General features: G+C 30.5%; 1 protein-coding gene across 11 annotated transcripts in view; it reads right to left on the bottom strand.

Annotated features, from left to right (window-relative positions):
- LOC143225091 (uncharacterized) overlaps positions 1–25685 on the bottom strand; it is an 83406-nt gene extending 57721 nt beyond the window's left edge. For 5 of the 11 annotated variants that reach the window (XM_076453864.1, XM_076453865.1, XM_076453863.1 and 2 more), the window contains exons 1-3: positions 25553–25685; positions 8636–8727; positions 1489–4884 (exon numbers count right to left, since the gene is read on the bottom strand). In XM_076453864.1, coding sequence (XP_076309979.1) covers positions 1489–4884; positions 8636–8727; positions 25553–25611 — 3547 coding nt within the window. In that variant the 5' untranslated portion in view covers positions 25612–25685. The other 6 variants (XM_076453871.1, XM_076453872.1, XM_076453870.1 and 3 more) reach the window with 6 other exon arrangements.
- Positions 25686–25709: the final 24 nt, after the last annotated feature.

Here is a 25709-nt window from a genome sequence, read left to right as displayed (position 1 = left end):
TCATGTCATATCCCTCTTTACAGAAGTCCCAACCACTGGAGCCTGCAAGATAGTCTTAGAACTCTATATCTGAGATACTAACCCATCAATAGACATTCCTGGCAACCAATTAGCAACCCTCGTAGAATTCACCACGATGAAGACAAACTTCATGTTCAACAACCACAACTATATTCAAACAAATGGCCTAAGCATGGGCAATCCAGTATCACCAGTTCTAGCCAATATTTTTATGACACAAGTTGAAACACAAGCAATTAACACGGCATTACATCCACCACTATGGCAGATTTTAACTTTAAAGTGTATGTTTTCCTATTGTAAGGCTACTTCCCTAGTATAACCTTCATCATTACCTTTGAACAAAGATTAGTTAGCTGCTGAAAAGAAAAGAATCAAGATGTGTTAATTATTAAAACACAAATTTATATAGATTCATTTCATTAAAATTTATGAAGCTTAGCTTTTGTTTCTTTCTTTCCCTTAAGTGCATTAGAAACTGCAATGGATAAAATACAATGAAGTTTGAAGAAAAAAAATTTAAAGAATAAAAAGGTAAATTTCCTGTATCTTTGCCAATACAACCTTCATTGGAATGACCAACATTTCATAAGACCTTGGGAGCTCTCTCTTTAATCCATATAATAAGGAAAGAAATCACAAAAATATCATTGGTCAAAGAAAGATGACAATACTATGCAGTAATTCAGTGTTTGAGCTCATTTAATTTTTCACAAAAGGCTGCTGGTTGTGAGATCAAAATCTCCATTAAAAAAAAAAAAAAGGAGATAGAACTAACCAAAGAAGCATTAAATGAGAAAAATATTAATCACTATTACTGTGAAATAATCTGTCATGTCAGCTGAACAGTCCCTTATACTTCTTTAGGTATTTAACTGATACCTTCCCTTTAACCTTGTAAATAAAATGCACAGAGAATAGTCTCTCCATCTAACTGTTTTTAAGTTTTGTTTTGATATAAATGTGATATATTAATGGATAACAAAAACAGAGAACTAGTACATGCACACTGCAAACAACTATTGAGTGAAAGACTGATTAAAAGTCAAATTCATTCATCAATCAAAATTTGCCTTCTGTAATACTTTTGACTCCATCATCTTATCAGGACTTTACACATGACTATTGTAAATAAGAAACAAGGTGTTACCTTGTTTATACCATTAGTCTTTAATACAAGAGAATCCTGAAATATTTGAATACTTGCATGTGTACACAATGGTATTCAGTTGAATCATATGTAGTACACTCTTTATACATAATCAGTTATGACATACTCATGCTTTACAGAACTTATTAGTAACATAGCCATGTAAATAAAACAAAAAGTGGCATTTCAAGGAGTATTTATGTGTCTTGATATAACTATGCATTATGAATTGATTTTACCAACAACTTATAAAACACCTATATTAAGTATATTACTTTTTAGTTAATAAGAGGTTAAAAGTTAACTTAAACTCTTACCATTCTTTGGAGACAGTGTATCATCTAACATTTGCTGTTTTGAGGTACTTCTTAAGTTGCGGTAAACTTCTGAAACAAATGTCATTTTTCCAGCACGAAGATGTCCTGTCTTGCAAAGGTAGTGATAAAAAGACATTACTCTGTCAGAAGGAATTTGAGGATTCTTTAAGTATGAACTAACTACTTTATCTTTTAAAACATCTAAGTATCCTTTATAACTTTCAAAGTTTTTTATCACAGCTTCAGAATTTGACTGCGATTTCAGTCCAAGACCTTCCAAAAAGGAAGTTTTCCCTGTATCATCATTCACATTTGATGTTGATTTCTTCTGTAAGTGACTTTGTAAGACATTACAACCCAATCCTTCTTCATGACTAACATCACGTTTGAGCAAATTATCACCTATAATTAATAGATCTTTACAATTGGAATGTAATTCACCACCATCTAGTACATTATCTGATCTTGATCCAACTTCAGCACAGTTCACCGGGTCAGATTGCAATTCATTACATTCAGGAACAAATACATTTTTATCACTACAGGATAAAGAAGAATTGATATTCTTATTTTCCTGTTGAATATTTAAATTAAAATAAGTTGAAGTACCTTCATTTGACATCTTCTCCATAACTTCAGAAATGTCTACAAAGGATGGATCATATAAAGCATCTGCAGTCTGCGTGAATTCTTCATTTAAAAAATTCTTACAAACATCATCAGATACAGAAAAATATTTTTCAAAACTACCAATCTTTTTGCTTATTTCATTTTCAATTTTACAAGGTTTAGGTGAAATATATAAATAATTAGAGTTAGCAGCGTTGCCTAAAAGTTCTGGTTCACTCTTAATGTCACTCAATGGTATCTTAACAAATTCAACCTCACAGTCCACAAAATCCTGAGAAATACTACATGTACTAAGTACATCATCATACACCTCACTACATCCTCTTCTATTCATCTCTGAAAGAGTATTTTTAATTTCAGCAAAGTGTAAAGGTACTGAATCTGTAAAAGACTCTTTTAATGCAAGTGACTTAACTACTTTGAGCTCTAGTTCTTTTTTATGAATGCGCTCTTTTTCCACATTACGCAATTTTGTCAATAATTCCATATCTGAAGAATCCAAAGTACCTTCTACAACTTGTTCTTTATCATTCTGGTCTAAGTTAGCAATATTTCCATGCAGAACTTCTGTGGTATCTTTTGATAAGCTATGCAAAAATAAATCATCAAATGAAGAACCATTTGAAATTGTTTTTGAATCTTTTGGGGTACTTAGTCTGGATGTGTAATTAAATGCCTGATGAGAAAGCTTATTTTCAAAATTATTAATACTCCACACATCTTCTGCTTTTTTAGTTATTTCATCCAAAGACATTCTACATAATAAATTATCCCCAAAGACTTCAGAATAATTTACAAGACTTTCAGAATCTAAAGTTTCACAATCTGAAATAGATTTGTTTTCTTGAGACAATTCTACAGTCTTATCAATTTTATAATCTTTTCCCAAAAAATGATGATCTTTAGAAGGGAAACTGTATGTACAATTCTTAATTTTAGAGGGTAGATCACCTGAAGACACACACACTGTCCTTTTGTCATCAGCATGTTCTGTATAATCATTAATAACCTGATGTAACTGGTACTCTTCATCCTCATCTTTTTTAATCATTACTAAACATCCTTCTTCATTGTTATAATGTTTGGCCAGAATACATTCCTCATCTTCCTTTTCTTTCTTAACTGCTATAACATTTTTATCCTCAAAATGTTGACCTAGATGTCTATTATCATACATCATTTGTTCTTTTTTTACTGAAAACTGTTGCTTTTCTCTCTCATGGTTGGAAGAGTGGTTGTCAAATTGAACATTACTAAAATAGCCTGTTTCAGAATTTGTTTCTGGAAAAGAAATTTTTGAAGGACTTTCCTTCTTATAATCCAAGACCTGATTAAAAGTGTGTTTCATCTGAGCTTCCTTTGCAAATTCTTGAAAGGCACTTGTAACAAAGTAACCTGAAATAGTTTTTGCCTTTTTTCTAACTGGTTGATTTTCATCACATTCTGTTTGTTCTTTTTTCACAGTGAGAATTTCTTCTTTTGGAAACTGTTGTTTATCTATTTCATCATTGGAAAAGCTGTTGTCAAATTGTATAGTAGTAGAAGTGTGTGTATCAGCATCCATTTCTGTTGCAGCAATTTTTGAAAGAGCTTTTTTATCAAAATTTAGGCTATCACTACAGACAACTGAAACATATTCTGGCTTTATGGAACTAGACTGGAGATATTCCAAATGATTCTCAGAAGATTTTTCTTTCTGGATTTCCTTTGTGTTTTCTTGGAAGGCACTTGAATCAGAAAAACTTGGAATAGTTTTTACCTTTTTTCCACTTTCACGTTCCAACTGCAAATTAAATTTATCATGCCTCTTACAAGTACTACCTGGAAACAGATCTCTGACGCATACTTTTTCTAACAAAGAATTGTTTCTCTTTAAACATGCATTACTAGTCTTTCTATATGGTAAGTTTGAAGCAGATTTACTTCCTATGTGTCGTTGTGATAAACTGTCTAAAAGTTCTTTAACAGTTCTTCCTTTTGGTGGGTGCTGGATGGTGTCTATGAGAAGTGGTTTAGGTTTTATTGGTACAAATAGTCCAAATGTAGTATTTCCATTTAAAGGTTTCCCTCGTGCATTCTGAATTACTGAAGATTTTTTTATTATGTTACTTTGAGTGGATGTAAAGCCAACACTGTTTGTTGATTTTAAGACATCAGATTTGCTTAGATTGTTATTTTCAGAATCAACTGATAAGCTAACATTTGAAGTAGATGCATTAAAAATTCTCTGATATTTTGTTCCTATTACCTGGCTAGATACTGACAAAGAACTAATAACCTGGGGTTGTGTCTTTATTGGTGTTGTACAATTCAAAGAACTTTGGGTTACAAAGAGGCCATCAGACATGGCAGAGGACAAGCTTGGTAAGATACTTTTATCTGGAAATGTTTCATGTGAAGTATTGTGTCCAGTACAGTTCTGTATTTTTCCAGTCAAAATTCCATATCTACCCTTCACACTTTGACACTGACATGGACTATAAAGTAGTTTATTTTGTAAAATTTCCAATCCAGGCATCTCATAATGACTTTTGGAACAAGTTTTTTTAACTTCATTTGAAAAAAACACTTTGCTTCCTTCTGCCGATACAGCATGCACTGGTGAATGTTGTGAGGTACATCCTAGTTTATTTGTTTCTTTCACTTCATCAAAAGAAATGCTACTCATAATCCTCATGTTATTTACAGGCTCTACATTAAGGTTTACCTTTTTCACAATAACTGTTTTAGGAAAAATAGGCCTCAACCGTGACAGAGTGATAGAACCTAAAAAAAATAAAAAGTAAAACAACATGAATTCAATAACTGCAATAACTAAATGCCCCATTAAGAAGTTCAAAAACCACATAATATCTCCAGACAGCAGCATAATATAAATTACTTAGCACATCTGCACAGGTTTTGACAGTACAAAATAATTTTCTTCCTTTAAAAAAGGCAAGGAACTTAATCAAAACACACAACATTCTGAAATTTACATATTTTGTCATCAAAAATCTAAAATACTGTCACAGAAAATACATAGGTGATATATAAACATATATATACATATTTAAATAGTTTATAACAAATATTTCCTAACAGGTTACATCAAAGAGAAGAACAGAATGAATTTTACACAGAATATCCAAACTTCAAATAAAATATTACAAGAAAAACTTTAAAAAATAAAGTAAATGTAGGGACAGCTAATAGGAATATTATTTACATCAACTCTACATTATAGTACAGGCACATAGTGTAGTTTCTATGAGTGGTAACATAAAAAAATCTAAAGGTTAAACTCAATTGTGATTGAATAGTCATATATATTGCAATATATTAATTCTTGCCTGTGCTCTTATATATAGATGATGCATCATCCCTACTATCGTGTTTGCATTCTGTTTGAAAGAGTGATATTAGACATCTCTATATTTACTTCTTACTTAGATGTTTTTCATTACTTTTTTAATGCAGTGTTTTAACACACATAGGAAGATTGCATTTATAACCATATTCTAAATAAAATGAAGTTCTACCTACTATATTTATTGTTTACCTATTTTTAGTTAATAATCCCTGTTTTGCCATGTACTTGAGCTATTTAAAAGAACACCAAATTTCTATAGCAAAGCTAACTTCAAGTTATAAGGATAACACTGTTTACACTAAAATATCAATTTTTTTTAAATTACTTCTAGTTATTAATAATACTTATAAAAGTGGATACTATGTTTGAAATTATGTCACCTCAATGAAAGTGGTTTTTGAGTTATGTGTATAAATATAACAGTACCATCTGTTGTACATCCATGTAACTAATTCAAAAGATGTGGATGGTTGAATGATCTTCACTAAAATTGGTATGGAGGATCATTAGGTCTATGCAGAGATACACAGGAATTTTCAGTTTTGCATTTTGCAGTTTTTTAAGGGTGTTCTTGCATTTTTTTTACCACTACCTTACCTCTTGTTGGTGGGCCTTCACCAAATTTGGTATGGAGGTTCATCAACTCCATGACAAAACATGTGCAATTTTTATCAATTTTGCACTTTTATACTCATTTTTGCATTTTTTATCACTACCTCATCTTCTATGGATGGATCATTGCCAAATTTGGTACTGAGGTTCAATAGGTAAATGGAAAATTATATAATTTTTAGTTCTGCATTTTGCTTTTTGTTGTTTTAATAGACATTTTTTACAACTACTTTGTCCCCTGTTGATGGATCTTCACAACATATGGCATGAAAGTATGTTGGATCCATGCACAGATACATGCAAACTTGCAGTTCCAAGTTTTCTGTTTTGCAATTACATATAAAAGAAGCAATTTTTCACGTCCTAAGATAACCTTTCAGTAATCATGAATTTACATAACTTCTGTATAGGGAACAGGTACTCCAGCTAGTCATATAATAAAAAAGAACAACAAGAAATTCAAACTTTTTGTAATGATACTTATATTTTCTGAACTTGTGACTAAGTCAATATGTAGATATTGTTATAAAAAAAACACTGTATACTGTTGTAAAGTTGTGATGACCTAGTGAGAAGGTATTTTAAATATTATTTTGATGTACGATCTGAGCCACCCATTCACAGCTGTTGCTACCATCTACCTGATTAGACTAAATTTTACAGAGAAAAAAACAAAAAACTACTAATGCAGCTATAAAACAAAAACCCAACACTGAGACACAAACCATAGGGTATGCCATTATGCAATGTCCCCTGGTTTACTGAAGTATCACCTGAAGTACAACCCAAATTACACTGGAGACATACTGTCAATTCAGTTTCACTAGCTGACCTCATATGCTTAAAAAAAGAAAAGGAGCAGATGTGGGTACTTAAGCCCACAATGGCCCACATCATTACTTGCTTTCAATGTTTATAGTCAGAAGTGGAAAAGTTGTTGTTCACAAAAAAAAAGAATAATTAACCCTTTCATGATGAATCATTGGTCAAAGGCCATGTCACTGTTTCTGTTAACTTGCATTTAAATTTTACTGAACTACTATTTTATGAATTTATGTCAACAACTTTGAAATCAAATTATATATTATAATTCAGATTTAATACATCAGTTAATTTCTTAATTTAAAAGTAAATATTGAAAAAATAACATTGAAACAGATTTTAGTGAGTGACATGGTAGGTTAAATGAGCACTGTTTAAAATTAGATTTTTGTGATGTCAAAATACTTAGTGTATAGTTTTGTACAAATTAGAAGCTCAAATTACCAATATTATCAAGCGAGAATACAAAATAAGAATATCATATCTTTTTATTTTGCTGAAATATGGCTCATGTACTGAATCAAACACAGTGGCCTCATTCACCTCTTTCCATTTTTGGAAACAGTCTCTTTTATACACACTTACTTCAATAACCAATCAACAGCTTAAAATGTCCCCAAAATGGTTAATCTGTTTAAAGGCTACCATGTTCTTTTGATCCAGGATTTCAATAAGGTAGGTTGGGTGTTTAGTCTGCTTAAAGTTTCATATTTTTAAAAATCTAAATGAATCTTAGTTACTAAACTGAATAAATTATAGTGGAATTCTATGATATCAGTGTAATTATTTATGACTTTTTGGTTATTCAAATGTGTATATAAAACCTATAAAAATTTTGGTAGATATCCTCCATGTGCAAAATTATAAAAGGTTTAGCAACATAGGGCTAGCAGTGAGTACAAAGAAATAATTGTTTGCTTTACTTCTTGAGTTATTCTTCTATATATTAAGAAAAATAAATTTAATTTATTTCTAAAAAGTAATAATTTATATACATATATATATATAGTACATAACAGGAATGCATGTACACTGTGTCAATGCAAGTTATGTAATGTTAGCCTGGTATGACTGGAAGGTAAGTATAATAAAAAAATAATAAATATATCGTTAAATATAGAGCATTATGATACTTAAGCTACTTAGACTAAACATTTGTATTTTCGTGTTATAACTTAGTCATTCTAGCATGAATAAACAACTTTTATTTTCTAATTTTTTTATGACAGTTGTGAGGTTGTTCAAGTAACACACTCCACATAGCTAGAGCATAAGAAATAAAATATAAAGTTTTACTGAAAGATTGGTTGGTTTAGTGTTTTAAGGCACAAAGCAACTAAGCTATCTGCACCAAACATCCAATAAAAAATTAAAATTAAAGTAAAATTATTAAAAGTCATAAAAGGAAATTAAGGTAAAACAAGTCAAAGTTTATTTTTTTATTTAAAACATAAATAGCATTAAATCCATTTTTTTCTTCTAGTTAACAGTAGTAAGAGAAAAACTAATGCTGTACACAGATTCAAAGTATTCATTCTTAATTCCCATACACCACACACTATTTGTCAACTCTAAGTAAACCATTTGCAGTTTTTTCATTGGTACTCACAAAATTCTTAAATAATACAAAGTTAACTACTACTGACATTGTGTCATTGGTTACTCATATTTAGTCATACATTACTATTAAACATCTTTTGATCAGTGTTTCAAAATTCCATACAAGCTTACCTTTCTGTTTAGCACAAATACAAACGTCATGTGAAGCCATGGAAGTGAGCACACAAAAAAAGCCATGTATTCTACAAACAGAGGCACCAGAGCTAAAAGTACCAAAATAATGAACCAAAATTAATTCAACTTATGTAGCTGAAAATATTATAGCAAATAAAAGAAATGAAAGTGCAGTAAAAACAACTTGCTTAAAATGTTTATCAAAATATTTTCTTTCCATTTTACAGTTTTTAACTCTTTATTTACATTGTTTCTTACCAGTGTAAATGAATATCAAGTTTTTTTTAAAACAACTATATTTTAGCTATTATTTTGTCTATCCTAATACTTTTAGGACTTACCTTGTAATTACTACAATAAATTGTGAAATAAAACTAAAATGTCCTTTCTTCTTGTTTGAATGACTGCAGATTGTAACATAAAATTATTTATATTAAACAGCCTCAGGTTCACAACAATGTGCAAACTTTGATTTAATTTTATTCTTTTATTGGTCTTTGAATGTGTCTAGCTTAATGACATGAGAACAAAATTACCCAGCAAAAGTGCAAAGTTTGGGGTAACAAATGTGATTCAAGTATGTTTCTCACAGGTTCCCTGAGGTGAAAAACTTTTCATTAACTTTTTCTTCATTTCACCATTTTTTATTTAACTCTTTCACCCCAGATATCCTTTACTACATATGACAGAAATGTTTGGTATCTTAAATTCAAAAATTTATTAAACTACTTTTTGTTTATGTTATACCAATTACAACAGCACATTAATAAGGTAATTCAATAGGTAGAGAAAGAAAATGAAGTAAAGGAGGGTGGTGAGTTGGTTTATTTTGAATTTTGTGCAAAGCTACATAAGGACTATGTGAAGATTCCTGATTTAGCAGTGAAGGACTAGAGGGAAAACAGCTAATCATCACCACCCACCACCAACTACTGGGCTGCTCCTTTACCAATGAATAGAGGAATTGACAGTAACATTATAACACTCTCATAGCTGAGAGGGTGAGCACGTTTGGCGGGTATACAAACCAGCAACCCTCAAACTGTGAGTCAAGCACCCTAACCACCTGGCCATGCTGGGTCAAGGATGGTGTGAAAATGATGAAGATCCAAAGAATGAAACAGAAAACATCTTGATTTAAAGTTGTTCATTTAAATTCTGAATGTAACTGTAAAATTCATGACATGCACACTTTTACTCTCACATAAGATTAACAAAAACAAGTTTGATATTTTTATAGTTACAATCATTATTAACCCTTTCAGGACTGAAGTGGATGGCACTGATATCCCTTGATTTTTCTTTCTTCTCACAGAGAAAATACTTAACTTAGTTGCATGAACCTTACTAAACAGCATATAGTTATGGCTTTAAGAATAATAACATAATTCAAATTTAAATTATCTATTTTTGATAATAAAATATTTTAGGTCAGAGAAAGCACTGTACTCAAAAGCAAAACTTAATATCAACCTGGTCATTATGTATTGTTGCATAAGTTGGAAACACATTGTTAACAATATTTCCAGCCATAATCCCTGTAGTATTTCACGTTTCAGCCAGGTTAAGAGATTTAGGTTATTTCTAAATACATATTTTAAGCTACCAGTGAAAAATAAACAATCATAAAATGATATCAATAAAAAATATGACATTTAACATACTAGCTAATACAAACAACACTGTTAATGAAAGTAACAATAAATGAATAACACACACACAAAACCAATTTAAAATCAATATTCACAACCTGCTCTCTTTTGCTGATTGCAATGGACAAAATATTTTTGTTGACCTACAATCTCACCCATCACATTTGCATTAGATAAGGTTAAGTGTCAATCTTCTGTTAACACGATTCCTTACAAATATGTATCTAATATATACTATTTATTTTTATATATCTACATTATTAAATACAATAATATTCAATTAACAATTTTAGTCACATTTAACCCTATCTCTACAGGTCAGGAGTCAAAGACTCCTGTTTTTTGTATGCCAGTTTTTTGTGAATGTTCTTGGTACACTGAAAATATTATTATGTTATATCAATACATGGAAAACTGTTTCAGGGGTAAGACATCTAGCTGACAAGGAAACTGTCAGATGGTGCATGTTGCACACACCAGGTGTGGGAAGTGGTCCACATGCTGGCCTGGATTACCTCCTCCAAAAAAGCTAAAATGAGCACCCAGTGACAATGAGAAGTAATAATAGATAAGATGAGAGAACAGACAGAACAGTTTGCAATATTCATAAGAAAGGGAGGAATGAACAATACATATAACCTGATAAACCCAACTGGCAATGAGGATAAAAAAAATGTCATAAAAAATGGACAGATTCCAATGGATAAACAACAAATGGAAGCAACAGCCATGAAGGGGTACTATAAGTGACACAACACCATAAAGCATGGACTGGAAACAGGAGATAATCCTGATCAAAGGTAGAATAGATATGGAATATGGAAGGAAGAGAAACAATCAGAGAGGAAAACACAGAGCAAAAATTGAAAAAGTGAAAAGAAAGATGACAGGGCCAATCTGTATTTCACAATGGTTGAAATGACAGACTCTGTGAAAGAAGACGTAAGGGAGAATCCACACTGGATAATTAATGATGGAATATTCTCCACTTATGTTTATACATACATATGGATGAGGATCAGACAGTGCAAGACAACACGGATATTACATTCATGGATAGTACTATTTACAAGGGCCATACCAAAGTTAAGCATAAAGCCAAACTGAGGGAAGAGAGGGATGAAGCACCACCAAGTGACATTACCAGAGGATGACAGGTAATAGAGGTTGTTCCTAGGTAAAATAGGGGAATGAAACCAAAGAGACAAGAGAAAGCCTTGATACAAATTGGAACAGATAAAACAAATTTTTCAGAGTAGACATCTGGTGATAGAGTATGTGTAAAGGTAAAGTCCTTCTAATTCTGGTTGATTGCATCTATGGCCAAAGCTACATGATGTAGAATTTGGAACTTAACCCTTTTGGTGCTGAATAATAACTTTTAATGTTTGGCATGGCGCTGAATATATGTTTGATACTTCAACTAATTATGGTATCAGTACTAAAAGCATGATATCTCGGGCAATAACTCAACAAAAGTCCCTGAAATATTCAGTGATTGTACCTAATACTATATATGTTAAATTCAATACATAAGAATAACAGGAAAAAAGGAAGGTCACCTGCCGCACTGAGCCTTCAAGTCGATTGAGGTTGCCAACCATGCTGAAAGGGTTAAAGAAAGCTAGACATTTAAAAGAGAGACAAATGCACCAACTTGGGAGTATTTTAGTGAGAACAGAGCCATTCCATGGTTAGAATATGTTCAGGATGGGATAGATAATTAGTGACACAATTGAGAATGTCCAGCATAAGACAAACCAGCAAACAAATTGTACTTCTGAAAGCCCAGAAGAGAAGATCTGGAGTGTGGGAACATAAGCCCAGGATCAAGTGCCCTCTTGACTGGTGGTGTGAGAGATAATCACTGAGTTGAAAGAATGAATCATAACTGCCTTGCCCCACATATATAATAGAAAATGAACCATTACTCAATCAACAGCAAGAAACAGCAAATGATTAGTGCAAAATCTAACTCCTCTTAAAACCAATGGCCTGAGATTTCCTGCATAATACAGTATGCAGCCCCTCCTGACAACTAGACATTTGTGAAGATGTAAACATCTAGGTAGGTAGAAGGAATAGAAAGCTCCCACTGTTATGTTGTTCCTGTCTAATCACCAGAGGAAGTCAGCTTGAAGAGATACCTGTAATCCAGAAAATCCCTGATGAGAGGCTAATGAACTTGTAGTGCCAATATCAAAGAAAAACATCCCTAGACATAGACATCTGCAGAGGGGACAAGTACCTCTTCTTGAACACTGGACATGGTAATTCTCAGTCAGGCCATCACAAAGGCCAACACAGTCTAGCCAAAATGCCATAAGCACTCACACAGTGTAATCAGGGTCAACCTGTTACCACATGCAAGTAATACTACCAGCAGGTAACCAAAGAGAATGGCACATTTTTACAGACATTCTATAAGAAACATGAGTGGGGTCAACCAAAATGTACTATTATGGAATGAGTGTATATATATATTCAAGAGTGCTGAATGGCTCAAACTAGCCTTACAAATATTAAACCCATCAAATCAGATTATGGGACCTTGCATATTCTTTTGAATACTGGGGCAAAACTTTGACAGTGGGTCCATTGGCCTTTAATTTTGACTTTGTTTCCTCTGAGAAACTTTCAGTGGACATCCATGCACACAGATAAACAAGATATTGAGTGGGATGAACAATGGAATTTTCCACCTTGATAAACCAACCTGCTTGATCAGTGTCTCTAAAGAGAAGTTGGAGGTGTGAGGAAGACTCTGTGAAGAAAAAGGTAAACAGGAGACAGTATTCCATAAATTAATGGAATTGATAAACATGATTCTCATGGATAAAACACAGAAAATGACATGAAGTCTGAGCAGTAATGATGTGAAGATAAACATCACACATACTGAAAATTGTCAACTAAAATCCTGGAAAAAAGGACTGTCTAAAAGACAGTTAGGATTCCATGGTGAACTGAGGTACATCGAGATAGCAATTCAAATGGGAAGAGACCAATCATGGGATGCCAAAAAGAACTCTGGAAGCATAGGAGAAACCTGTCTGATGGTGTCTTTAATGAAAAGGAATTGAACCACTGTTCTAAGACTCTCTTGCAGGAACCAGGTCTTAAGCTACTACAGCATGTGAGAAATACAACACACTAGCTCCTGCAACTTGCAAAATGTTCAGTATGGATCCCAATATCAGACAAATAGGGAAATAAACTCAGAACTAGGTGCTGCAGTTAATAAAGATGGGGAGGGATCAAATGCTATAGAGCAAAAAACAAAGACACAATATACCTGTGATATTAAGTCCACAAAAGGTGATCAGGGTCTAGATACTTCAACAGGCTGAGAACATGTCTGCACAGCAAAGGAATGGAAGGTAGAGACTGTCCAAGTCTGCAGGCAATGCAGTATTGCTTGTAGATCAGAAGATGCTTCAGTCAACATGAAATAAACCATCTCTTGATAAATTAGAATTTAAAATTTATGGTTTCTATTATGAAACATATTCACAACTATATGATATTAGAACTACATACTAACCAATAATTATCAGACAATTATAAACTTGTATATCTATAATGTTTTACAAATTGTGATTACAAATTTTACAAAGTTTATGAAGATGCACTTGTATATGAATTACATTCAATGAATATTCTCTGTTATTCCACTTAACCCCAATCAGTGCAACTTTGAAAAATTACATTATGGAACACTTGGGATCCAACTGGACTCAGTGCAAAATTAACATTATAGTCAACATTGGACTGTAAATCTTAAAATCAACTAGATAACATCTTTAATCTGGGTTAGCATGCAATATGAACATAAAAATATATGAATATAGCAAATATGTTATGAAATAAAGAAATTACAAAATCACATTGTTTCCAGCATACAAATAAGAAATATCAAACCATTCCTTATAAAATCAGTTTTAAAAAATACCAAATTGTTATTATATTCCTATATTCAAATCATTATCCATCAATACATATTACCCCAAAACTGCAAAATTCAACTTAAAAAATGAAAGTGTATGTCATATGTCACCATGGATCTGACCAAATCCCAACACAAATGTATCCTTATAGAAGGCTATAGACTGAAAATCTAATGAGCAGGTTGCCCATAATGATTACCAAACAATGTTTCCGTAGAAGCAGTAATCACAGTAAAAACTTGTTAGAAAATGAGATGCTTACCACAGTGATACAGCATCACTTTCATGAATTATCCTCAATAACAGCCTATATAATGAAATAAATGTTTAGAAATTTGTTTTGTATGCTATAGGGTGAGCTACAATTAAAGTAATGGTCAATGACAATATGGTATCACCATGGACCCTCATACAAATATAGAATATAGCTAAATACTCCATCTTTCTGTTTTGAAAACAGTAGTGTCATATGGATCCAAAGTTTTTTACTTGACAATTAAATGAATGGATATAAATTTGTATTGATTATATAGAAAGACATATATTAGGTTGAGGAATAATTCGTGAGCGTTTTTAAATAATTTCATTCAAGCATTACATGCAAGATTATACAATACTTCAATGCATGAACACATTACACCCAAAACATTTATTATGATACTTTATTTCATGTAATACCTAGGTATATAGTATGCATTGTTTTAAACGAAATTGCAAGAAATTAAATGCGAAAAGCAGATGGTGTCGAAAACGCTCGATTTTGTCCACTTGACATTCCATTTAATGAGCTGAAAATGAAAGCAAAAATTAAAGACATATGAAAATCAAACACACCATCCATTAGAGCAAAAAAATTATCTACCAAATGACATGAAATATTTTGCGAAAGCGTTTCATTTATGAATATATTTTTTTAACTTCAAAAAACGCTCACGAATTATTCCTCAACCCAATAATAAAGAAAATCATTACGATTAATGTGACCCCAGGTATGCTAATAAGGGTTAACTATACAAGTTATTGCAGAACAAAGCCAATACACTACTGCTATTTTCTTCATTTGAAAATACTTGATAAGAATGTTAAGTATTCAGGTTGCCTCAATTTTCCATTAATTATCAAAACTAAACATTTAATTATAAAATTTAAGTATTCAAATAAAAAACTATTTTTTTTCCTTTCATTTAATGGTAAATTTAATGAAACTACTGCTTTGTACAGTATAGCACACAGTTTATACACATGATCAAAATTAATTTAAAAAGTAAATCATAATTATCTTTTTGCAGGAATCATTATTTGTCAATCAATAAAATCACCAATATTTCTCATATTTCAAGTTTTAAATTTACAATACAATATGAAATGAGCCTTTAGGCATTAATAGCTGAGAATGTCAAATGAGTGTTAATTTGTACATTATTTTTCTACAATATTTTAAATTATCACTTTATAAGAAAATGTTTATTTGTAATTAAGCACAAAGATACAAGGTGAGCTATCTGTGCTCTGCTCACCAAAGTTATTGAAACCTTGTTTCTAGCAGTGTGAGTGTGCAGACATACTGCTGTGCCAATAGGAGGCTTTACAAGAAAAACATTTTGGTTTGTTTATTAATGTCTGAAATAACCTAGGTTTCGTGTTAAAAGCCTTCAGACTTTTTGCCAGGCCACTAGAGAAGGAACTTTTTATTCATCATTGAGAAAACTTACTTGACAAAAATAATTTTGGCTATTGGTGTACTTTAAGATAAATATTAATTTTCTCCATGATCACACACGATAAACTGTATTTTGATTTAATATTTTAAGTCATAAATAAAATTACTTGCACCTTTTTTTTGAGTGTGTGTGTGACTGTACGCGTACATAATGATAATTTCATCTGTTGAAGGGTAAAAGCTTTTGCTTAAATGAACTATTAATAGAAGATTGACTACTTTAAAATATTGTACACATAAATACTCATATTCTATCATTTAATTCCTAGATTTCAGAATAATATTTTAACATATTCACCTAATTTTCTTGGAAGTTACAAATAAACTGAGGTGCCTCATAAACTTCTAACATCATTAGGACTAGCATGGTGTTAAAAGTTCATTTCACAGGAAAGTGAAATGCAACTCAAAGGACCAATAGTCTCTTGTTGTCCTTATGTTACATACAACATGATAGCTTGCCAAAATAAACTTCTAACATCATTAGGACTAGCATGGTGTTAAAAGTTCATTTCACAGGAAAGTGAAATGCAACTCAAAGGACCAATAGTCTCTTGTTGTCCTTATGTTACATACAACATGATAGCTTGCCAAAATCACTTAATATCATAAAACCAAGTAATTTAAAATATACTGATTCAGTGAACCAGCAGAGTGGTCAGTATGGTAAATCAAATTTTTATATCAAAGTAACATTGGAAGTGGCAAGTCTAAAATATAATTACATCGTATATATTTATGTTATGTGTATATACAGCTTGTATTTTATTTTTGAGTTGATATATACCATGCAAAGCTACTTCTGTTTCATGTATCATGCACATTTATCTAAACCTAACAAGCTTCACATGGCTGATCAAATATTCTGCTCATACTAAAGACATGGTAATTAAACAAAATGGATTAACAATTTAATGGAAACAATGGTAAATTGCACAAATTTTCACACATTAACACAATCCACACAAATATGTATCTACACAGGTTTCCTATTCTTGATTAGAATCCTGGATATAAACATTATAGGTTCATTAAAAATGAGCAAGTAAATAGGGTAATAATAATTATACACAGGATGATAAATATTAATATACACATTTTTGGCATAAAGTGACAGCAGCAACTCATGAAGTCAGTCAAAATCTATTTCTAATTGTATAAACTTAAACAACATTCTACATGTATAAACTACATTCTTACAAGTACGACAAACATATTTTCCACATTTAAACACTAAAAAATTATTTCAAACTAGCCTTTAAAATATTCTTCAACCATATACCTTTATTACTGTATACAAAAGTCTTCTACAAAATCAAACTTCAACGTTAACCCTTTATTTGCAATTTACATAAATTTGCCTACCACCCTGAGTACAAAGATTCAGGAATTTCTGCAGTGGATCATTTAGAATGTTGCAAACAAGATGCTTCAACCATATGATACCAACCACAGTTGAATGATTCAAATGTTATTTAATCAGCAATCATTTCACATTACCAATACACACACAGACCATGCTACAAAAGTTCACGAAAATTACACCGGCCTGCAATGGTTTTACTGTCTTGAAATTTGTACATGTTCTACAGTAATTCCTGTATGCTAAATCCAAATATATCCATTAATTTCCATCATGTACAGATTCTTCACAGAACATCATATACTTTTGTATAAGTTAATCATTTTCATTGAAATCAGGTCAAATTTTGTTATGCTTAAAATACTGGTTACAAATTTCTCTAAACCAATCACTATGTGGGAGTCATCAATCATTTTGAAACCCAAACATAATAAAAAGTGTTCACTGTGGTAAACAAAATAATATAATCTAAATCAGAGTTCTTGTTTTTTTTAATTCCCAATTAAAAAATCCTTATGTAACAGAAAAAATTGAATATTATTTTCACATTTAAAAATTACATAACTGAATTAAGGAAAATCCATTATTAAAAATAAAGCTTTTATGAAGTTTAAATAAAAAGACGTGTCATTTAACAGCTTACAATTTCAGTAAATTAATTATAAACAGAAAATGAAATTTGTGATGTTGGAATTCCAATGGTCTGGCATGAGTTTAGAAACTTTGTAGATGACTGCTATTTTTGCCCATGTAACATGCAAGGCTATAATACTCTAAAAAAGAAATTTCTTATCTAAACCTTCAATATGCTATACAACCTGTTGCTCACAGACCTTATGTAATTGTACCTACTTTACTGGAGTTTCTCAATATAATGCAATCTGATGTCAATAGAAATGATAAGAATTGTTTTTGAAGAAGGGATTTTTGTTGGGCCTCAAATTAGGAAATTGACTTCATATAAACAGCTAGTAAGGACAATAAGGAATATTGAAAAAGTATGAACTGCCTTTAAAGATGTTATTCAAAAAGGGCCCAAATTACAAAAATGTTGTCAATAACATATTCAATAAATTGAAAGAGATGGGTTGTAATATGAGCTTGAAAGTTTATTTCATACACTTACATATCGACTATTTTTCTGAAAATTTCAATGCTGTTAACGAAAAACAAGGGTAAAGGTTTCATCATGACATCACAGAAAACACAACATCAGTAAGATGGCTGATTACTGCTGTTACTTGAAATGAGATGCTTCATACACAATTCATAAGACAGATCACACTACATAGTTTTGAGACTAAAAAATTAAGATTTCAGAAAAGAAAAATCAGGGTGAATGAGGATACATATTCATTTGGCAACAATATTCATCCATTTTCTTCAATTCATTTGTAATGTTGTCAACAAATATAATAATAAAAGTAAACAAAATAATTTAAGTGAGGGTTTTTTGCTTCCCAATTCATAAACAATCCTTATATGATAAAAAAAAATACTCTTTTCTAATTTGCATACGTGAATTATGAAAAATCCATTATTAAACCAAAATAACATTTATGAAGTTTAAATTTGCAGGACTGTGTTACATGCAAAAATACATGGTATTTAACTTACCCTGCTGCCACCTATAGTTTCTACAAAATTATGTATCAACGTCTAATATTTCAAGTGTCATTTATTAACATGTAGACATTGTAGTCTGCAATACACAAGTCAAATGTCTAGTTTCCAGATTAACTTAGTGTTCAAAATATAATAAAGGTATGCTATATTTTACTGAAATAGATCACTTTAATTTCCATATTTCTGCAGATCAAAAAATTACTATTCAAACTAAATAATAAATTAAATGAAAGGAATGTATATTCTATCTTTAAAACTATCCAGGTGGCCTTAACTAAGAACTAAAAAAAAATACACCTAAATATGAATAAAGTAAATCACATGGTATCAAACACTTTTTTTAATTGATTCTTGAAGCAAATTAAAATAATTATGGATAAAGATCTTAAAGATAACACTTGAATTCATTTTAAAGATTTATGTAATTTTTGAATGATTGTTTTATTAAAATAAGAACAGTATAGTTTCATTATACAGGAAGAATTTTTATACATAAGCTATTTATAAAGGTTTTTCAAAATATTTCTTAAAAGATGTGTTCATTAATACACACATGTAGGAGTTTTAATTGCTAATATTATAAAATCTAAATTTAAATTTGATTCCTTAGTACTACTTACTGATGCTCAGTGCTTTTTCTGGTAAGAAACCTTATCTGATGATTGACTCTAAAGAATTTTAATTAATGATTTCTCATCACATTTTAATTGACCAAAATGTAAAACTGAATATTGTTCTCACAAAGAATTTACTTTCAAAAATCACTTATAAATACAAGATGCCTATTCATTACTGTTTAATATAAAATAATTATTTAGATCTGATACTTGTGATTTATTACAATGCTTTTGTATAAAGTATAATTTATCTGCTGCTTATTATTATAATTACTGGTGATTTAAACATAGAGAGCATGTGTATGAATGATCATTTTTCAATTATGTTTGATGTTTTACAGCACATTAAGATAAGAAACAATAGGATTTTGGTTGCAAAATTAAAAACAGCATATATAGAAGGGATGCAGCAAGAATTATCTATAATGAATTTGAACTGAATGAAGTGAAGATTCTGAAAACTGTTGAAAATGTTTAAATATTTGAGATGGACATATTTTTATAGAAAGAAAAGGTGGTTGAAAGTAAAAGACCAGGTTGATAGAAAAAAAGTGTATGAGATTAAAAAAAAAAGCATTGAAAGTTAAGAAATTTATATTAACTGTTTCAATGGAAGACTTACAGGATTACAGATGACAAGAACATCAAGCAATGAAAAATGTCATATGTATAAATTAACAGTGGGAACTTCTTTACATACAACAAAGTTAAAATATTATGATGGGAAACCTTTAAGGGATGATAACAGGAGGCTCATTATTATGAGATAGCTGTACTACTAAATTCTACTTTTGCATTAGTTTTTACTAATGAAGATTTAAAAACTTCATTTTAAACAGTTACTAAATGGAAACATAATGGAGAAAGACAATTACATTAATTCAGAGCTCGTTATAAAAGATTGGGAAGTTTAAAGAGTCACATAGCTCCTAAATTACACAATATTTTGCCAAGTTTAAAAGAAGTTAAGAATTCGATAAGTGAATCATTTGTTAATGTATTTTGTAAGTCATTGAATAGCTAGAAGGTGCCAGGCAACTGAAAATTAATGTCACTCCTGTTTTCAAAATAGGTTATAAAAATTGTTCTAGTAATTATATGCCTATTCATTACATCATTGGCTGGAAAAGTCTTTGAAGTTGATAAAAGATGTTTTGCTAATTCATTAAGCCAAGTCTAACAATGTTTTATTATTTTATTACCATGTTTATCTTTTGGCACTCTTCGAACAGCTTACTGCTCATGTATGTAAGTGTGGCTATGGTGTCTCAATTTTCAAAATGCATCTGATAACACACAAAAGACTTGTTAAAAAAAATCTATTTATATATGGGAGGAATAAGCCACTTGTTGGAAAGATAGCTGAATGGAATAAAACAAAAGATGCTATAAACTGAGTTCAGCCAAACTGGATTCTGTCACAAGTGAAATAACTCATAGTTTAATGTTAGGACTTTTGCTCCTTCTAATTTACATCAGTGACATATTCATAAACCTATCCCTAAAATTTTAATAACTTAAGTTCATACTTTAACAAAAAAAATTATGTTGAAGAATAAGTCTGCATCAAAGCTTTCATCTCTTACTAAACTTATTACCTCCAACATTCAAATGTGTGTACAAGTATTTTATTTCCTCACTCAGATAATCCATGAAAGAGATTACCTGAACCCAAATAAAATTTAATACCCAAGTAAATTCTACCATACTTATTTCACACTCAGAATAGAACAAATAAAAAACTTTCAGCCTCCCATCAGACATCAACATTTAAGCCATTGCCTTTTCTTACTTACATTAATGACATTAATAGGGGTATAGTTTATTGCTGGCATTAAACTCTCAGTATTTTCTTACTGGAAGGGATTCAAAGAAGGGCTAATATGATTATTCTGGGAACAAAAATGTTATCTTACAGGGACTGGTAAAGATCCTTTCTTTTCTCAAGATGTGATCTTACTAAAATTTACAAGATTATCCAGATAAGATAAAAACTTTGGGTTTCTTTGTTTCAATCTAAAGATAATAGAATGAAAATACATAAGTTTAAAATCTGAAAAATAAAGGCTAGGTTCCAGCTAAGAAATTTTTTCTAATAAAGTTACTGACATACAAAAAAATTTATCATTGATAATAATGGAGGCAAATACTTAATAGTGGATTAAGAATAATTGATTTCCTGAAAAATAAGGACTGAGTTTATATGTAATATTTTCAAGGGAGAAAGTGCAAGAATAGTTTTAAAAAACAAATGATACTCTGTTGTTTACCTGTTGTATTATATGGTATGGAGGACCAAACTAATTATTATGCTTTTTTTTTTCTTTTTAACAGTTATTATGTTATGAATAATCTGTTAGGTGATGTGATGTGTTGTTAGTTGTTTTATTTGAAAATGTTATGTATGTTAGATGTTATATTTTTGTTGACATTTTTGGGACAAATGATCTTTACATCTCAGTCTTACAAACTTTTTCAAAGGGCCAAAATGTCAACTGTTGCTTTCTTCATTTTTATGGTTTTTTTAAATATGACAAAAGCTGGTCTAAAACTTGAAAAATAAATTATTGTAAGATCATTTCTTCACTCATTAACATCTGGCTGGATTGTACTTATATTACAATAGTGAAAAACCACACTATACTTCAAAGTAAATTGCTTTTTAGCATAAAGAGTAAATGATGAATCCAATATTTTATCACAAACCTTAGTGGTTGATCAAATCTCAAAACCTTCTGAGATAAGTCTGATCAATTCCTGACCACATGAGTTGTAGATTATTCTACTATTTATTTCATGATCATGAATGTCACCACAAAGTCAAAAACATCACACTTAGTCACATCAGTTATGTCTAATTCTCCATAAAATGATTCATTTCCTTATAAACATAACAATACTCTCTGAAGTATTTTAATAAAAAATATTTTTTTAACACAGAATAAAAATAAGTAAAGAAAGCATTGGTTATAGCAAAAGGTAAAGCAAGGTGGAAAAAAATGGCTTTTAGTCCAATAGGATCACTCTTCAACCAAAGTCAGCAAATAAAACAACTAAATTAGTTCTAACCTTCACAACCATTGAGCTTAATCAATCGAAGAATTTAAATTAATTCAAACCATAAATACCACAATATATTCAAAAATTTAGTAACTTCAAATACACCACAGTAAAACTAAATACATTACAGTACATTATTTTGAGATGTTACTTTTAGACAATGGAGGATCATTTAGTCCTTTGAAACTGTATCTGCACACCCAACTCCAAGAAAAGATAAAAATCAAAACCATCCTTTACTTTACAATAAATCATCAATTCATTTCTAGGAAAGTTAAATTATTGAAGGCTCCATTGTCCAGTATCACATAGGAGTCATAAAAATGTCAATAAAAGACTTAAAGTTTCCAACTGTGATATTCTCATGCCACATTTTCAGATTTTGTTTACATGATATTGCAAAGAAATGCTAAAAGTTATTTTTGATAAAAAGTTATCTAAATAACCAAGAAAAATCAGCATAGGATTGGCAAAGTTGATTACACCTTACTAATGAAGCTTGTTTACTGAGTAAGCTGTCACTTGTTGTGGTTTTGTGATCCATCAATATAATTTAATGTCCTTAAAGTAAACTGAATGCTTCATATGTACTAAAATAAAATCTTACAAGCACCAGAAATTAAAAAAAACTAATAAATTACAAATAAAGAAAACATACTATCTTAAGGACTGCACTAACAGAATTTTGCTAGCACTGTCAATTCTTCAAATTAAATGCCCACATTTCTTAACATTTTGAATTTAAGATATGACTGTCTACTATCTATTCAACATCAAATCACAAATCAGTTATAAATGTGGAGTGTCTGATTGAATTATATTAAACTTAAGTATGATATACAACTAAGACACTTTCACACTTTTGTCCACTGTCATGCCCCAAGTTAAAAACAAAATGTGGCTTGGCTAACTAATAAATTAATATTTGCTGTAACATTCTTATCAGTGTTATAAGTGTAGCAACTAGTTTGGACACTAACTTTGAAACTGTTTGTGCTAACAGTAACACCATGGAATTTAACAGTTTCTTGTTATTTCACACATACAGTAAGTACAGCCATAACAAAAATCACTGTTTATGTTAATTGCTTAAACTAATATCATACGATATTAAATGCTCTTTAATTAGCATATTATCATAAAATTTATGAAATTTCTACTGAAAAGTTGAGAATCAGTAATCAATAATAACTGTGCACCTATATGATTCTTTTGAAAACTTGAGCTAAAACTGATAATCTAATTACTTACATATCTGCACATCATTTTACATTGTAGTCTTTCATTCAAATGATAAAAAAAAATCAGTCCACTTTTACTCAAAGGTGAAGCTGTAGTAAAAATGTTAGACTGATAGCTCATGAGAGTTTTTATATAAGCATGCAAAAAGTTTCAATACATTTCAGTGGTTTTGGTTGAAGAACTTTGTATTTGTGGATTATATTTACGACAACTCCTAACTCTAGATTGAAATGATCTATCAGTGTACCAAATTTTTAAAACAAAATCCATAAAATGTAAGAATGTTTGATAAAAAACAAAGTCTCTGTACTTTTGGTGTAAACAATAAAAAAATATATTAAAAAAAGGAGAAGTTCAATAAAAATTGGAGATAACAATTAACTTGAATATGACCTAAAGAGGTAGAGAGATTGTTTTCTCCTTCATTTTAATTAAAATATTAATATCTATACCAGCTGTCTTGAAAATATAAGTTTGGATTACCTCAATCAGAGATACAGAAATCACTCCTGTTAATAACACAAGGTATCCTGCAGCAGGTTGTTTTAGCCACACAATAAGGCACCTTGATGGCAGTATTCCAGCTTAATAAATTAACTATCACTGATGCGATTGTTGTGGTATAACACTGATAAGTATTATGATTTATAGAACAAACTGAGATAACTTTAATTTTTTAAACTGAACCTAAAACCACATTAACGCTGGTAAATAGGGATACCAATTAAGTAGCACTAACAATAATATTACATCCCTAAAACTTTAAAAGCTAAATCTATTTTTCTGCTATTACTTACACTGTTAGTACTTCATTGATAAATCATATAATTTGGTATTTAAACAAAACGATGGCAGTATAGATATAAATTATTAATCATATTATCATTGTTAAGACACAACAACAGGCCCACATTGTCAAAACGAATACTGACAGTATAGTAATACTAGTAAAGTTAAGCCTAATACCTCCCGGTAACGTAAACAAAACTATGTAAAAATGACAAAGACTTGCAACCGAAACATTATGCTAGATTATACACTGTAATTTCACACTGATTTCTCAAAAAATACACATATTTAAAGTTCAACACTGCGTCTCAGCATTCGTTATAGATGCATAAAACTTGACCAAAATATTATTAACTATCAGATTTAAATTACACCAAACAGTTTTCCCTAAGTCTTGTTTCCATACCATGCGAAAATGAACGACCGCAAGCCTAGATGGCGCTCTGTCCAACTACCTCAGTGGTGCTAAACTTAAGCCTAGTGAATAGCGCAAATAACAATACTTTAATTCTTGTTTTGTGCTGTGCAGTACTTTCAATACAAGTCACTGCGTGAATTAAATAATACATTTTATAAATGCGTACGTTCTAATACTTAAAGAGTGATTACTATTACACAGTATATAGCCCATAATTATAAGACTGATAATAAATAGTAATATGGTATGTTTAGGGTTAACAATAAATAGCAAAAAATATTTGGTTAGACTTAACTGTACCTAATAACTGAATAAGATAAAAATAACGTAATTTTCAAGGATAACTTGTCATATCTGCCAACGTAATATTTTTGTGTTAAATAAAATTATTTATGGTATCACTTCACTTGTAGTGCTGTATTTCTATACTTTAACGAAAGAAAATTTAGTAATTTAAAATATTTAAGTAATAAAACGTACCTAGCCCCATATAGGCCTACGCTTATATCAGACGCAGCAAAACACAGATGAATATTCATCCGCGGCTCAGGTATAACATAATAGTGCGAGAGAATTCTTTATATGAGTTAATTTTTGTAAGTGATAAACCTCAGATAGCAAAAAATGTATATTAACT

The sequence above is a fragment of the Tachypleus tridentatus genome, chromosome 9, assembly GCF_004210375.1.
Source record: "Tachypleus tridentatus isolate NWPU-2018 chromosome 9, ASM421037v1, whole genome shotgun sequence".
NCBI classification, from domain to species: domain Eukaryota; kingdom Metazoa; phylum Arthropoda; class Merostomata; order Xiphosura; family Limulidae; genus Tachypleus; species Tachypleus tridentatus.
This window is presented reverse-complemented; position numbering and strand designations above follow the sequence as displayed.